The sequence below is a fragment of the Camarhynchus parvulus genome, chromosome 4, assembly GCF_901933205.1.
Source record: "Camarhynchus parvulus chromosome 4, STF_HiC, whole genome shotgun sequence".
Lineage (NCBI taxonomy): Eukaryota > Metazoa > Chordata > Aves > Passeriformes > Thraupidae > Camarhynchus > Camarhynchus parvulus.
The window spans coordinates 57,927,794-57,944,624 of NC_044574.1; the positions used below are offsets into that span (position 1 = coordinate 57,927,794).

General features: G+C 40.6%; 1 protein-coding gene across 4 annotated transcripts; it reads right to left on the reverse strand.

Moving 5' to 3' along the window:
* Positions 1–1,009: 1,009 nt before the first annotated feature.
* PRMT9 (protein arginine methyltransferase 9) lies at positions 1,010–16,513 on the reverse strand. Of its 4 annotated transcripts, none has more exons than XM_030948224.1 (14): positions 16,357–16,513; positions 16,002–16,104; positions 15,252–15,464; positions 14,682–14,830; positions 13,570–13,806; positions 12,902–13,069; positions 11,727–11,829; positions 10,575–10,681; positions 8,503–8,695; positions 4,697–4,880; positions 2,871–3,582; positions 2,033–2,186; positions 1,522–1,644; positions 1,010–1,332 (listed from the first exon to the last, which is right to left on the reverse strand). In XM_030948224.1, exons 3-14 carry the CDS (start codon positions 15,435–15,437, stop codon positions 1,117–1,119), a joined length of 2,532 nt encoding a protein of 843 aa, XP_030804084.1. In that variant the 5' UTR covers positions 15,438–15,464; positions 16,002–16,104; positions 16,357–16,513; the 3' UTR covers positions 1,010–1,116. The 4 variants fall into 4 exon arrangements, with proteins under 4 accessions (XP_030804084.1, XP_030804083.1, XP_030804085.1 ...); XM_030948223.1 differs by having other exon boundaries at positions 16,335–16,513; XM_030948225.1 differs by having other exon boundaries at positions 16,379–16,487.
* Between the last annotated feature and the right edge of the window lie 318 nt (positions 16,514–16,831).

A 16,831-nucleotide genomic window follows, 5' to 3' on the forward strand; every position in this document is an offset into this window, starting at 1 on the left:
CTCCACCCATCCAAAAGCAGCTTTATTACAGCAATTTCTTGGGTGCAGGTTCAGCTGAGGCTGGGACAACTCCATCTCTAACAGCCCCTGAAGTTAAACTGAGTGGACTTTACAAAAATTGATATATAGAAATAAGTTAAACTATCTGAAGTGTTTGACTTAATGAAGAGTATATCATGACTCCAGCAGCCCCAGAACTTATAGAAGAATCATTTTTGGATGGCTCATTATACTGGCTGCTGTTAAGCCAAGATCACAGAATTGCCTCTTCTCCATTAAACAGACTGCACAGTAAAAAGCTTAGCTACAGAAAAATCTTGGTAACACTCTTCCTCCTCTCTGCAGAGGCAGAATCAGTCCTGAGTGCAAACCTTTTATTAGTCTTCCATTTGTATACAAATTTAGGAGGAGGAACTGGTTACCTGCATTACACCAAGATGTAATGCTGTAGAAGATCGTCGGGAGCACTGCAGAGACAGATGTATTTTATACAACTTTCTACAGATAAGTTAATTCCCATTGTATTCCTAGAAAAAATTTTCTGGGGGATTCTAAAAAGTTTACCAGTTTTACCTTCCATTGTATAGCTTGAGTTACCCAACAGCACTCCTTTACAGCTTTTTAGAATGCTCTGTGTGCAGCACTAATTTGTGATACTGCAGCTGGAATGCTGTTCAGACCTCCCACAAGGGGAACATCTCAATACACTGATGTAGGAGGCTCCGGCAACTGAGAAGTTGAATCACAGTCTGAGAAACAAGGACTCTGTCCCAAACAGCCACAGCTGTTTATTGCTGGTACAGGTATCTGGGTGCTTTTTTTCTCTCACTACAGCTGAGCTGGTAGCAGAACTCTGTCCCAGTGCTGCAGTCACTACACGAGCCAGCAATCAGGTTTGTGCTGCAGTGAAGACAATACCTCCTCTAGCTTGGTAGGATACCCTTACAGTACAAATTCTAGTCCACCTGTGGAACCTAAGTATCTCTTATTACAGCAACAAATCAGCCTTTTTCATCAGTAAATAAAGTTTAGACTTTATTACAAAGTAACAGCAGTGTTATTCTGAACATTCAGTTTATGCATAGGTAATTAAGCACAAATCACGCAGGACATTCTTCACCTTTTAACTGTAATGCTGATATTGCTTTTATGGTGTTGGACATCAAGTACAAGTTCATCTCCAGCCTGAACTGGGATGGGCTCATCCAGAACAACTGCAGCTTGTTTCCAGTGTGAGGACTCATCAGATGTGTCCAAGCTATGGTCTTCATCTAGATGGATGTGATACCAGAAGGGAATGGCAGTGACCTGGCCGGACTTACAAATTTGTACCTAAAAGTATTTAAAATAATGATCAGTTATACTACTTTGTTCTTTGAAAAGGAAGTAGTTCAAACCATTTCAATCCTTTTCAGACACACCTGTAGGCAAATTCTGTATTGAAATGTTTAGCCCACAGGAGCAATTAAGAAACAGCTCTGCAGAAGAGTAGTTAAATGCACTTTTGGCCCCAGAACTCACCTTCACTTCTCTGCTGGGGCTGTTCAGCAGAGGGCTCATGAGATCCAGCCTTAAAAGCTCTGCTGGCTTGCTCAAGGGTACACAGGGTAATGTGGAGAGATCCAAATACACACGAACAGGTACCTGAAAGTATAGACCAGAACTTCAAGCAGCAACAGCCATTACAAAGGGAAAAGGTAGTAAACTTAATCATAACACTAAAGTTGCCAGGAATTACTGGAATGGCTATCAGAGATAGACAAAAGGCAAAATACAGCCCTCTAATCCCTTTTGAAACACTGGAATATAGTTGCCTGGGAACAGTAACTGCACAGTCATTCTTCTGTACAGTAACGGGGACAAAACTTCCATGCCAGTTCTAAAACAAACATCACCCATTTTATTTTATCTCAAGGTCCCTGTGTGGTCACAAAAACCTCAACAGTGTTTTTTCCTAGTTCACACCAAATCTAAACAGCTAAACAGCTGCAGCTTTGAAACCATGCCTGGAAGCCACCCACCAGCTTCCTACCTTGAACTGGTTGATGAAAGGGGCTATATTAAACCCCAGGGTTGGTTCTGTTCCTTGAACAGCACTCTCCAGCAACAGAGACTCTGATTCTACAAGCACCCCATATACCAACACATACTGTGGGAAAATCTTCCCTCCACTGTGAAGCAAACACCTGTAAAATAAGAGGGATTTCACCTGTAAAGCTGATCAATCAACAGTAATAAAAGAAGAGTAAATACATTTAAGAAAGGCACACTAGTTCTTGCTCTGAAGTCAAGTGCTCCTAGGCATAATGTGCCATCACTAAACACAAAGGTTAACAGTAAGGTTTCCCTAGGCCCACAGAAGGGGATAAATCTATTTCACACTTAGTTACCCATTTCCATTATTTTACTTCTTCTCTGCCTTCCTTCCCACTCCTCCTGCTGTGAGGAAGAGCAGCTTTGCTGCTGCCTCCCTGGCTGTTCTCACACCACGGGTTTGTCTTTTAGCAGGACCAGTTTGTTCTGACAACCGTTTGACATGTACATGAATCTGGGCTTTACTAAACTTGGACTAAAAGCTACCTTGGTTATTCTTTGTTATCCTGCACCCTTCTGACAGACCAAGGAATATGATCATCCATATTCTTTTATTCTATTAAAAAAAAAAAAGGAATCTGAGATGGTGAAATCTTGATGCTTTAAAAAAAATGTATACAATGGTCATGCCAGAAACACTGGGAGGTTCAATCCAAGGAAAAACCCTTTTTCTACAGAAGAAACATAACAGTAATTACATCGTTACAAGGAATATTCTTAAAATTTTTCAGGTAATTACAGATTCCTAGGAATATTTTTGTCCTTTTATACTGTACCTGGATATTGCAGCCTTTTCCATCACTTCCTGCTGGATTAAACCTGATGTCTCTATAACATCCAAGATAATAATACTCCACAATTTGTCTGATTTGGGTCTCTGTAGCACCACACTTTCTTCTTCTAAGTGGCTGAGCCAAAACTCTAATGTTTCCTTAGGGAAATGGTTTGCTTCTGCAATGACATGAAGTGCTGCCTGATGCTGATCTTTCTCAACAGAACTGTAGGCTCTAACTGGCCCAAGCTTGCCAGCTATAATTGGCAGGATGGAGAAGCCTTCAGATACATCTAAAATGTACAAAGCATCAGGATCCACACCTAGAGAGCTCGTGGTTTGATTCTCTTGGAGGTTTATCCCACTGCCATGTCCATCAACGTCCATGGAGTGCAAGTCCTTACTTGGATTTAATGACAGCAGCACTTTGCTCATGGCAGCTTTAAAGCATTCGTGGTAAGCTATGTCATTCAGCAGGGCTATTTCTGTGGATTCCAGCACACACACTGGAGTGCTGCCATCCTGTTTGGTGCTTGTCTGAAGTCCAGCCAGAGCATTACATAATTCAGCCTCATTGCCCAAACTCAGTGTATCCTCTCTGTCACTGAAATCCATCCCACACTCTGAAGGCAAAGAAGAAATCTTCTGGATCTTCAAGTAGCAGTCTTGGCAGCAAACTTCCATCATCACAGTATCTCCAGTCTTCACAGAATAATCTTGGCAAAAGAGCATTAAAAAGTCGTGTCAGTTACAGACACATCACGGAAGAGCCTTATGGTGCTTTTAGCAAACAAACAAACCAACCCACCCACCCCAATATCTCATTTGTTTGTATCTGTGCCACAGTATGAGGAGATCAAACCATCAGAGTGCGTGCAGAGCAGGCTGACCAAGATAGAGAAAGGCCTCAGGGGCAAGGCTTATAAAGAGCAGCTGAGGGCACTTGTTTTGTTCAGCCTGGAGAAGAGCAGGCTGAGGGAAGATCTCATCACAGTCTAGAACCCCCTCAAGGGTGGCAGTGGAGGGGAAGGTGCTGATCTCTCAGAGACACCACGTGAGGAAATGGAAAGAAGCTGCATCAGGGAAGTTCAGATGGGACATTCAGAAAAGGTGCTACACCCACAGGATTATCAGTCACTGGAATGGGTCCCCCAGGGTAGTAGTCACAGCAGCATGCCTGCCAGAGTGCAAGGAGCACCTGGATAATGCTCTTAGACAGGTGATTTAATTTTAGGTAGTCCTGCAAGAAGCAGGAAGCTAGACTCTATGATCCTTATGGGTCCCTTCCAGCTTGAGATATTCTAAGATTCTAGGAAACAGGAAAATAAAAGGTGGGTGGATAGAGAGTAGACACTGTTAAAAATTACACTGCCAATGCCTGTACGTGGAGGGTATTCAAGTTGAATCCCACATGGGGCAAGGGGTAGGTAGGAATGTTTAGTTTTGGTTTTGTGGCAGCAGCAATTCCTACCTCACCTTGCCCCCCCTTCCTCTCCTATGTTGCTAGTGAGCCAGTCAGTAGCCCCACTTTTTGGAGATGCTCCACAATGCATTAAATTCAGTACAGAAAAAAACCCCAACTTCATGAAAAGCTTTCTCCCAGACCTCATCTGCTTAACAGCAAAGTCCCACAAACAAGCCCTGATGAAGAGACTGTGCTCTACAGACCAGAAACATGATCAGGAACCACCTCTCAGCTACTTGCTGTTGAACTTCCAGTCCTATTTAGACTTTCTAATCTCTGAGATAAGCTAACTTATCAAAATGAAAAAAAAAGCCCAAAATGAAACCAAGTTAATGTAACACAACAAGCAAACCCACAGGACATACCAAGGAGGCCCTGCACAGGATACACAGCCTGTTCCCAGCAAGTTTCCTCACTGGGACTTGTAGAGAGAGAATGCTCTTCATCAAGCTGCAGTACAAACCACACCACAACAGCATCCAGTATTCCCCCTTCAGTGACTGGCAGGCTGAGCTTCCAGGGCTTTCTAGCTGCCAGACTTTTCAGCTCCTGACCAAAGCAGAAAGAGAAAAAAAATGGGGGAGTTTATTTCCATAAATAAAAATTGGTTACATTAAACTAAATCGTCCAAAATTTCTGCACCAATCCATGAGGGCACCCAACAGAAACAAAGTTACCAAGCCTCTGCAATACCAATTACCATCATTAGTAGTCATTAGCATAGGAACTGTCTTCCCACATGCAAGAGCCATTTCCCTCATGGACAGCCCGCATCCGTGAGAAGCAAACATGCAAACATCTAAGAACACACATTTAAACCCACTGAAAACTGCAAGAAAGACTTCAGACTGGCAGGGCTTGCCTTACAGAGTGAATAAAAACAGAGTCAGGCTTTTGGCTGAACTCAAGCCAATGCTCAGGCACATGTTTCACTTAAAACCTGTGTTCACTCAGTTCTAGAAATACTGTGTACTGTGAATTTGCTCAAACACAGGCTTGCAGACTCATTTGAAAAACAGGAAGTCAAACATCTTTGAGGGTGTTTTATCTGCTATTTGGGCTATCTATGCCTTGTGTAAAACCTCAGGCATGTACAATCTCACTACTGGGAAGACCTAAAGGTCTATCCTAAAGGAATCATTTATAAATTCCCCAATACTCTACAAAGTTTTGAATATGTAACAGGAATAAAGTCTTTTTCCATGTACAATTTATTTTTCTCAGGAATTACTTTCTGCTACCAACATTCACAAGCACAAAAGGACCAGCACTAATGTTTTAGTTCAGCATAAACCAATTAACAGGAGGTCAAGCACAAGGGACCAAAGGTTCTCTCAGTCACAGCCATTCTGCTTAGTAACACCCCTTCCAAAACATTCATCAACTTCCTGATCTGCTTATGTCAACACTTGTTCTCTGTACATTTCAATCTTAAAATACACATGGCAAAAGAAAAGTTCATGTCCTGCTCTGAGGACAGGACTAGCTGTCACATGCTGGGTTTCTTATTCTTCCCTCTTCATTCTGTGCTCTCCAAGAGCTTGTCTATCCCTCTTCTCACAACTGAGATGGCTGAGCAATGGGCAAGTTAAAATTACCAAATGATAACAAAGTTCACAGTAAGATGTCACTGCTCTTCAGTAGAAGAGCTCTGCTGCCAGGCATCCTTTTGGTGTCTCCTCAGCTAGTGAAGGAAAGAGTAGTCAGTTGAAGCTTTGCTGGCATCAAGCCCCTTCAAATAAGACAGCAAGAGCACAAGCATGCATCTGGTTCTTGGTTTCTGGCAATTTGGAGAGGTACAGAAGTGTATTTGATATTAGAAGTATTCTTCCTGGTTATTCCTCATCAGCTGCAGGCCCAAGGTTTTCACCCAGGGGGTTCTAGTAACTGCAGTGTTACATTGCCATCACTTAAAAACTCATTTGAAGGCTTATTTGAGCATTCCCTGCTCTCTGCCATGCTGCTTAACCCATACTTATTTCTCACATTTGCCATTTTATAAACCTTCTTCTCTTATTTATGCCAATTACAAACTTAAACAGCCGTAGCACATCAGGATGGCAATTTATCAAGTAGTCTTGTTAAGAGAGAGCAAAGGAAATAAAGCAATGACACAGGAATAGGCAGTAAAACCCCAAAATTATTTAATGCCACACATGTCCTCTGAATGAGAAAGACCTACAAACAGAAGGAAAATCTACAGCAAAAATGCAGTGATTGAATTTCCTATGTCTTGATCCACAATTTCTCACATATTCCACACCACAACTTCTCATGAAGGATTAGGAAGAGCCAAAATCTGTAACTGTTGGCAAAAGCAGAGTTCCTTTAGGGCCTGAAAGTGAGACTGAGCTTTAATTACTGGCTGCAGAGGTAAACACTTCCCCTGCCAGTGGCACTGATCTGCTGCCAACAAACAGCACACAGGAGCACCCGGCTGGGCGCAATGTAATTACAGCCACACCTCATTCCCCTGCCTGGGAGGGACTGAGCTGCTGCTGCTAATAACAGCAGTCATAAAGTAATCACCATAAAGCAGCTGCTTTTTTGAAATTATTATTATTTGTGGATTTTGACTTATTATTTCTCTGAGCTGTACTGATGTCTTTGATAGCTCCTATAGCTCAGTTTGAAAAACACGGTTGTACTGTATTTTAAGCCTTCTTCTCAGTTCTGTCAGTTTAGGCCTAGACAGCACAAGCAGAATAAATGCAACATCCCTCTAATTCTTTGAAACAGTAGTTTAGAAAATAGGTCTTATGAAATTACCTTACTAGTGCTAAGTGATTTCTTACCTGAATTTCTGTTCTTAGTTGGTAATCCTGCTACTGTTTTTAAGTTTAGGAGAATTTTTTCTAATTACAATAGGAACAAAGAATTTTTTTCTCATTTTTAGCTGCATTGATTGAACATCCAGGTGTGGCCATGATACAACACATAAAAAAACCCCCAAAACAAAAATCCATGCTGAAAGTAACCTACCAGTGTTTGGAACTGCCACATTTGCCCAGTGACAAAGTAACAACAAACAGTAACAAAGGATTCCCAACCACATCAGTGATTCATAACAGAGGCGCTTCTTCCTTTTTACTTACAATATCTTAACAGTTCATGACAGGATCACTCCATTAGTCTAACCAAAACTTCAAAGGAGCACTTCTGAAACATGATTTAAAGAATAACACTGTTCTTTACTCTTTAAAATTATCTTTACATGTTTGCCAGCAGGCAGATGCTTAAGAGCAGACATCTCTCAGATGAGAGCAATAGTTTCTTATTGACGCTGGAAGCAGAAGCAACATTAGGTCACAGAGATTTCTCCCAATAGTATACTGAAGAGCCTTGTCTTATTTCATTTTTCATCTCAGGATGTCAGACAAGCCAACTAGGAAAGGCTATTGATTCAGAAACTGCAACTCCTGGCCAAGCAGCAGCCAAGAATAATTTCATTTATATAACAGAATCTATTTTAAGCTCTGACTCAATGCCAGCTCCTCACCACAGGTCAATGAGCAAGAAGCACACCAGAGATCAGCTGTATCATCTTTTTAGCAAGCTCAGCTGCAGGGGCTGAGCTCCTTGCTTTCCAGTTCAGGCCTATTCAGCATACACATACAAATGTATTTTGTGCTAAATTTTAGACTAGATTTTAGAATGCCCTATTACAGAAATACCCTAAGATACAAAGGAGCTGAAGTGTGGAATCAAATGGTTGAATAGAATAATTTCTTCATCTTAACATTTACCCAATACCATTTACATTTTTATGCCAGATGGAAAAATACAGCCTTTCTCCTGACTTCAGGAGCTTTGTGAAGACTGACTTTAGAGAGATAAACTAAGTCAGCTCCACAACTACATAAATCCTTCCTTCCCCTTCCTGTGCTGAGGCTGGCAGCTGTTTGGTCTTATGGTGAGGTAGTTTATGAAGTTCTTGGGCTCTGCCCAATAAACAAAAAAACTCCACTTTCAAAAACAATACAGACTGTCATCTGAGGAATCACATCACCACACAACCAGACAAGCATCAAAACCAGCAGAGGATTTCAGAGCAGCCCTGCCAACTTTGCTCTTGTGAACTGTTCTGAAGTTGAACCCAAAACCAAATGACATATGGGACTTTCACTACTATAAAAAGATTACTTAAGAAGGGAGTAAGAAAAATCATTACCTGCAGATCGTTGAAATCTACTGTCATAACTTGACAGGGCTCTGTGAGGGCTCTGTAACCCCCAGGAATCCGACTGAGCTTCTCGGTGGTGTAGGGCTCCACAGTTTCCTCTGAGCCAGCAGCAGCATATGTGGGACTGAAGAACTGCACTGAATTGGACAAGCATACACCAGCAACTTCTTGCATTCCCACTCTGGGAGTAAAGGCAAACAGAGGAGAAATTAAATTCCAAGTAATTTGACCAAAAACCTAAAGGAAATTCTCCCTAGGCTGACTAATTGTTTTAAAAGTACAGAGTGTTAGAATAGAGAAGTTAAAAAACACTAAAACAATTCTGTGGGGTTTTTGTCATGTTCAGAGCAGCTCTAAAGCACAGAAAATGCACCTCACTTTCAAGAATCAGAACTGAATGCTGTCACCAGAAACTAAAAAAAAGCCCAATACATATTAAGAACTTCACTATATCTTAGGAAAAAAACCCCAATACCAATCAGAGCACAAGCAATGAAGCATAACTTAGAAAGAATGGGACAGAATACAAAGTAGAAGATCAGATCAGGCACAGAGAGATGGCTGTGATATGCAAGATTATCAACAATTGACTGATTATCAACAATTGCTGATTCTCTCTCAGCAAGATGAATCAGCGTTTGATGATAAATTAAACACACTCTTACTTCAGGAAAAAAAAATCTTGTATTCATTCAATTCTGGGCTCTCTGTCTACTTCTAACAACGGAAAAAAAATTAAAGCACGAGGAAAAGTTCGAAGAAAAGTTGTATTAATTGTTCAAGGCAGAAACTGTGCTAGATTATATAAAAATCATGAGAAAAGAGATATTTCTACACTGCTATTTCACTAGGCCTCCTGCTCAGAAAAAACCATCCAAACCCCAAAGCTCTCCTGTTGATTGTGAAAACACCTGAGGAAATGTGAAGGTATGAACATCAGAGTAGTTTAAATCTGAGAACAGGCAAGTGTTTTACATAAAAACAGGACTTGTTAAAATAATCTCAAATATTCTTACTGGAGCAAAAAGGGATCTCAAACTATAAAGGCAAGAAATTTAAAAGTGACTTTTTTTCCTACAGCATATAATTAATTTGTGATAATCACTTCAGTCCTGCTAATCACCTGACCTTAAGCTATTAAAATGGAACATCAATTCAACAATCCAAAGTTAATAGCAAATTAACTTTCATTGTATTTAAATTTTGTAAGTAATGGTCAATGCCCAGTTTCAAGGCAAAACCTCTTCTAACTGATGAATAATTAACTTATAAAAGAAACTATATTGTGACCATCTACCACAGGAACTTCTTTCTCTTCTGGCCACTGTCCAGGTCTACTGCATTAGAGAAATCACTGATGCAGCCCGGCTGCTTTTCATCCAGTGCACTGGAGCTCCTCTAGAAGTCAATATTTTCTCCAATCTACAACAATATTAATCCTAAACAAAATACCCCAAGTCCAAACCTCTCAGACAGAGACTGTCTCCATACAGCGATAATGTTCTAAAAGATTGGAATAAATACGAAAGTAATTGATACACAGTCAGAACTGGTCTCAGCAAAGAAACTCTACTGTATGCCAGTTCAGAATTAGGCAAAGGACATTCAGACAGATAAAGACAGCTGGGGTTATCAACACTTAGGCTTTACAGGGGTTAGATCCAGGGTTAGATCCTGAAGTGATGTACGGAGCAGATTATAAAGAGGGTAAAATGAGGATAAGGGCCAAGCGTTAATCCAAGAATCTCCAATTCAGAAATCGAGAAGTAATTTTACTATGAAGGAATTAAATTTCTTCAGCATGTGTTAAGAGGCAGGTATTTCAGCATTACTGTAGGGTCAGAAAATCTGAACCCCAAAGGGGTAGGGAGGTGGGGCAAAAAAAAAAAAAGACATCCTGGAAAAGGGGTGGGGATGGTGAGAGCAGAAATCTTTTTCGTTAAACAGATAATGAGCCATTCAAAAAATAAAGAGTAAAGTTAATATGGTTAATAAAAACAACCAGTCTCTCTTCCCAATTAAAAAATGTGCGTTCAAGCTGTGCTAGAGTTTAAACACACCTGTGATGTCTACGTATCTCTTTGCATTCCACTGCCATCCCAAATATTGTAGCACTTGCAGGAATAACTCTGCCATAGTCTCCAGCACTAATGTCTTGGGTTTTAGGCTGTGAAAACATGAACAACAACATGCAATGAGACAATGGCTTACTTCTACTATTACTGAAAAGCCTAAATTACATCACAGTGAGCCATTCAAGTGACAGTCAAAACATTGCTAAGTTCTTAGTGACTGGTAAAGTCGCTACTCTTTGGCATTCTGTTGACCATTAAAGGACTTTTTTAAATACATTGTCTCAATAAAACCAGGCATCAGCTTTACTCTTCAGTCTACTACTTCTTCTGTGCAACTCTTAACAAAATGCAGATTGAAAAATACTGTTAGACTACAGTGAAACATTCGAGGACTTTTCCATTATGCATCATTCCTGTACTTAACACTAGAGGTCATCTGTTTCAACTCAGTACAAAACAGAAAGTTTCAGCCAGCTAAAACTTTTTTTTTTAAATGAGCTGGAATCAAGGTGAGGACAAAATACAGAGAAGTCCTTCCATTAGGATGAATAATAGTTTAACAGAGATTAGGCTACGTAAGACTCCTTGTCATATTAATTTGCTTAATGTACTAGCAAACCCACAAAATATAACGTAAAATCTGAAACCCAGTGGAATTGCTCAGTCTTCCAAATAGGTTCAAATCAGCAAAAATGAATTAATTTTTTTACCAAATTATAACTGAGTGTTCCCAAATGTTACAATGAGAAGTAACTCTACCATAATTCAGCATTTTCTGCCTAGACTGGCTGTACATTTAAAATCCACACAAACCCTTCTGCTGTCACTTACTAAGATGTGGGATAAAAAAGATTTAAAATAAATGAATGAACAGTGATTAAGAGTGAAACATCTGTGATGAAGGAAGGTTACATCAGGGAAACATGCTCTGCAAATATATGTTTACTCAGAACACAGAGCTCACAAAGTACAGTGAAAGTTCTGCCTCACTGCCACTCATCAAAATCAAATTCATGGAGCAAGCCCAGATCATTCATTTTTAGCATACCAAAAGGAATGAAGTATTTAGAAGACAACTGTTTTTCATTCCCATATGTCTGCAATGTGTGCACATGCACAGGTACCCACATCACCTACCTTTGGTTGTAAAAGCAGATGTTCCCAAGCATGTATCAAGCTCTCCACAATTCCTTCTCCAAATAAGCCAGCATCGACTGTTTCTGTGACAACCAAGGAAACTCTAGACAAGAAAATATGATGTGTAACAAACACTCCAGTCAACAATCAATCATTCTTTTAAAGAAAAAAAACCTACCATACCAGTATGAGCTCAGAGCAAAACTTTTACCAAGAGTTTCAGTACATGTGGACAATTTAACTCTTCCAAAAAATTATGTGTTTTGAATTGTTGTCAGAAGTTATTGAAGATGCAGATAAAAGAGAGCAAATATTGAGCAAGAATTTACTGTAAAGCTTCTTGCTCAGCATTTATAAATAAGTTGTGTGGGAAGAATCTAGCCAAAACAGGCAGATGTTTCAGCCTGGGCATACAGCCAATGATACTGCAGAATGTGTATTTTGTACAATACTATGTACTCATGCATGTGTATAAAAAGGAATTAAAACCCCCAAAACAATAATCAAAGCATAAAAAAATTCTGACACAGACTAACAACTCTAAAAATCTTAAGTCCTCTGGAATTAAATGAGAAAACATATGGCATAATAAAGGAAACACTTCCAGAACAGCAGTAATTTATTTATTAATAGTTGACATCTAGTAACTCATTATATACACTAAAAGGATACATGTATTACGGTAGCTCAGCTGATTAGGGAAGCCAATTAGGCAAGGCTTGATTGGCCCAAACCAGCAGCTTCAGCATTTCAGATCATGAGCCTGTACCATCAGAACTTATCAAATGTTAGTAACTCAATCCTATTCAAAGGCTGCAGAAGTGAGTCACAAGATCTTAAAAGTATAAAAGTGTGTTAAAATGACTTTTATGACATAGTAATCTAATTTTTTCCCCGTTGCTGCAATATCATTACATATGCCCCAAAGCTCTCACCATCAAAGAATTAAACTCCTTAATTTATGACATTGTTGGTCTACTAATAGAAATTAGGATGATCTGAAGAACGTGTTGTCATTCCTGCTCCTTAAACACATAAAAGATACAGAGAACTTTCTCACATTTTGAGCAATATCACAGAAGTGTTACTTCCTGTTTAGGTCACAAGACATTTCCTATTTTCTTGAAATGATGAGCAAACTCAAAATACCATCAGAAGAGAAAGCAACAACGTACCTTTCAGGTATGTGCTTTGGAATTTCTATATCAAGTGACTTCAAATGCAAAAGTTTGATCTCTCTTTCCATATTATTTGCTGACACCACATCACGGGCAAGTTCATACATGGTTTTGGATAATTCACAGGCATAGACAAAAGATGCTCCCGCCTTTTTTGCAAACATACTGAAAAACAAGAATCAGGGGTTTTCCCCTCCTCCACATCTGCTTCACATTTCTACCAGTTCAAGTCTAAAAACCATCCTTAGATTAACTGGTATCTCTTGTGTGAACACTGATATTGCACAAGTTGATACCCCCTTGATATGTTATCACAGCAGAAAAACCACCACATTTAGTGTAAGGACACTCCCTCAGCTATGCTGAACCACTCTTTACAGTCAATATTCAAAGACAGGACAAATAACATTACAGCTTCAAAACCCATGTGAGTTAATTCAATTTCAGCAGCACTTACTGGCACAAAAAGCATCTGCAACAAATAACGAAAAAAGGTTCAAAAAATACTACTCCAGACTCACTGGCTTCTGAAAGCTTCTCTTGCTTTTTTAATTTCTGTCTCCATAAAAGGATCAAAGCAGTTATTTTTTCCACTGTCAGACAAATTTTGTCAGGCAACCAATACTTTCCTACTAAATTCCTGTGAAATGTGCATTGTGGCATACCTCAAGATTCCTGTTCCCGTTCCGATATCCAGGACAGATTTGCTCCCTGAGCGCACAGCGCTCTCAATGGCCCTGAGGTAGGTGAGGTTCCTCTGGGCATCGTTGAGCATGATGAAGTGCCAGCGCTCCACCAGCCAGTTTGCAACGCGGTAGAAATTCTCCTTGGCGTCGGCAAAGTCGGGGTTGAGCTTCACTGCTTTGTGGAAATAGCCAGCTGCTTCGTCTCTGAAGCCCATTCTAAGAGCAAAAGTGACAAACAAATGGAAAATATGCATGCAGCTGTGAACATCTGAGGGTCTGTAAAGAGGTCTTATGCCAGCTAAAAGACAACAGAAATATTTTGTGTTAGTTAGAAAAATTATCTTTAGAAACAGCACCATTATTTTATGAAAAAGAATGATTTATAGCTTTACATCAAACCACTGTAAAATACCAACCCAACTCAGAAACACCATTGTGTGCACCAACCTTCATACACTACTGCATCTTTTGACAAAGTAAAATAGGTTTTATTTACAAGAATTCACTGCATCAACATGACAGCAGCAGCTCTGCAATCTAGTCTCACAGATACTCAACTCAAGAGAATGTTATAAACTCAAGAGAATGCTATAAAACTGTGGGTGCTCTATTTAACTGGAACTGGATCCTGCAAAATCACCAAATTTTGAGTTGCCAGCTTTTGCATTAAGTGTCAATTTTGAAAAAGAAATTAAAAGAAACCAAACTGTGAATCTGAATCAAGTTTTAATGATACCTACAGCATAATCTCAAATCAGACAGCACTGAAAAAAGCCCTAAATCTATCAAATATTTGTATATATTTTAATACAATGCTCAGAGAGGTGTTCCTTTAAAACAAAGAAATTACAAAAAGGAAACCTAACTAAAACCACCTGGAGTATGATCCATGATTTCAGTCTTAAAATTCTAGCATTAGAAGACCTGAGCAACAACAAAACATGGTGGCTTTTTTTCCCACTTTCGCTGTGATTAACAACATTTATTTTAGCACTGGCTACTCTTTTTAAGCTATTTAAGACAAACAGATTTGAATGTGTTTGTATTCACAACGTGATCCTTAAAAAAACTGAATATACATCACTGCAAACCTGAAGAGATGTTCTCCCATACTGTTACAGATCACTTCATCACTGGGATACAGCTCAAGTGCTTGTTCATAGCAGTTAAACAGATCTTGAATCCGTGCCAGAGAATCCAGTTCTTCTGCCCATTTAAAGAGAGTAAACTGAAATGTCTCCTAGAAAATAAAGCACAGAGCACTGAAGTGCTGACAGTTGTCAGAAGTAGGGAACTGAGCCTTGAAAACATCTGGAGGTGTCCTGGCATACACCTGGACACCCACACATGAGGATCAGCACCCAGCAGTGTTTACTGAGTATGTATATATTAATGTATCTATTAATGCATGCTCCAATACTAATAAGGCCCTGTTTTTATGAAATGCCATTGATAAACAAAGACTAAAAGAAGATTCTATGAACTCCTTTCATACAGAGCTTATTAAAGAAATCATTGGCCATCCCAATTATTACTTATTTTCCAATTCTGTCTTCAATAAAAGCAGAAATCAGTTACATGTAAAAAATCACAAAAAATTTCATAAAGACCTCAAGAGAATTGGAATAAATAAAATTCCAAGTAATTCAAAGAGCACTTACTTTGACAGCAGTTTTTAACTCAGGAGCTAGATTTAGTACCAGGAGATAGTGAGCATATGCAGTTCCAAAATCCTGGTTCTCCAGGCAATGCTGAGCACTCTGCAAAGATCTGGAAACCAATTCCCGTCTGCTGGCTTCTCGGCCACCTCTGTGGTTAGAATGAAGTTTGGCATTGGAGTTGGGCATTCTGAAGGATGTAAATATTCACTTATTCTAAAAAAAAAAAAAAAAGAAAAAGGTCACACATACTATATACTGTAGGTCCAAACATTTGTACACAAAGTTGACAGATCAAAAAACATTTCAGTTTTCACTGGCATTTAGTAAAGACATCTCTTCTTCCACCAAGTCCTAAAGATTTAAAAACATCTAATCTTTACACTACAGATAATTCCATCAGCTCTGGGTGTTCACCATTCAAAAGTCAAGTGTGTACCATATCTAGGTTAAACCAGGTGTTCTGGAAACAGATTACATTTCTGGCTTTGTAAAATTTATTTTTGTAACAGACATTTTAGCATGTCTTTGACCAGACAGTCTGGCCCACTGGCAGTTTGTGCACGCAATAAATTTTACAGTCAAACACAAAATCTGCAGGTTAAATTTCTTCCCCTTGAACAACAGCATCTTCGTAAAGCAAAGCCTCACAGAGCTAATAAGTTATTTTACACAAGGCACTAGGGCGATTTTTTCCCTTAAGAAAACATTAAAAACAGCGACCAGAACCAATATGCACATTTTTATACTTGCCTGTGTTACCGCTGTAACTCTTAAAGGTACTCAGGTGAGCACGGCTATAGCATGTAGAGACGGGTCCCAAAGCCGAAGAACACGAAGGTTTCGTGGAGAGGGACTGCAAAAAACACAACACCATCACGACTAGACTTTTTTGTTGTTGTTGTTGTTTGTTTGTTTGTTTCAAATAAATAACAAAACGCAGACCAAAGCGCCCCGGGACACGCAGAGCCAGGGAGGCCTCGCCGCTGGCACCGGGGCTGGGGCAGCGCGGCCGAGGGGCCCCCACGAGGGGCTGCCCCGGCAGGGGCGGGGGAGGTGGGGGCTTCCCCTGCTCCCGGGCATCACCTGCTCCGGGGCCAGCCGTCACCTGCTCCAGGACCATCCGTCACCTGCTCCAGAACCATCCGTCACGGGCTCCAGAACCATCCGTCACGGGCTCCAGAACCATCCGTCACGGGCTCCAGGCCATCCGTCAGGGGCCGTGCGCGGAGCGGCGCTCCCAGGCCGCGGCCATAGCGCTGCCGGGCCGGAGCCATCGCGCAGGCGCCGGGCGGCAGTCGGTGCTGCGGGTAAAGGTGTTTCCATTACCCGCGTCCTTTCTCGGCCCGCATCCGGGCCTCTGGAAGCTGCCAATGCAGCTTGTGCCGGCACAGGGCTGTGGAAGGGATCCGCAGCCATGCCCGGTGCTGTCCCTTGGCGCTCCGGGCTGTTCAGGGCTGCTCGGCCAGCACGGAAGAACCACCACCTTAAGCGCTGCCCAGCGCTGTGTACGCGCTCCCTCCCTCCACTCCCCAGTCACGGTGCTCCTGAGTCTAAGTTTTAATTTTCCTCTTGGTAAGTTC

Bases quoted from the DNA above. Each gene is read 5' to 3' on its own strand.
- PRMT9 (XM_030948224.1), bottom strand. From the start codon at position 15,437: ATGCCCAACTCCAATGCCAAACTTCATTCTAACCACAGAGGTGGCCGA. The intron at 14,831-15,251 runs GTAAGTGCTCTT...TTTATTTTCTAG, and splicing joins AGTTAAAAACTGCTGTCAAA to GAGACATTTCAGTTTACTCT. The intron at 1,333-1,521 runs GTGAGTTCTGGG...AAATACTTTTAG, and splicing joins GCCCCAGCAGAGAAGTGAAG to GTACAAATTTGTAAGTCCGG.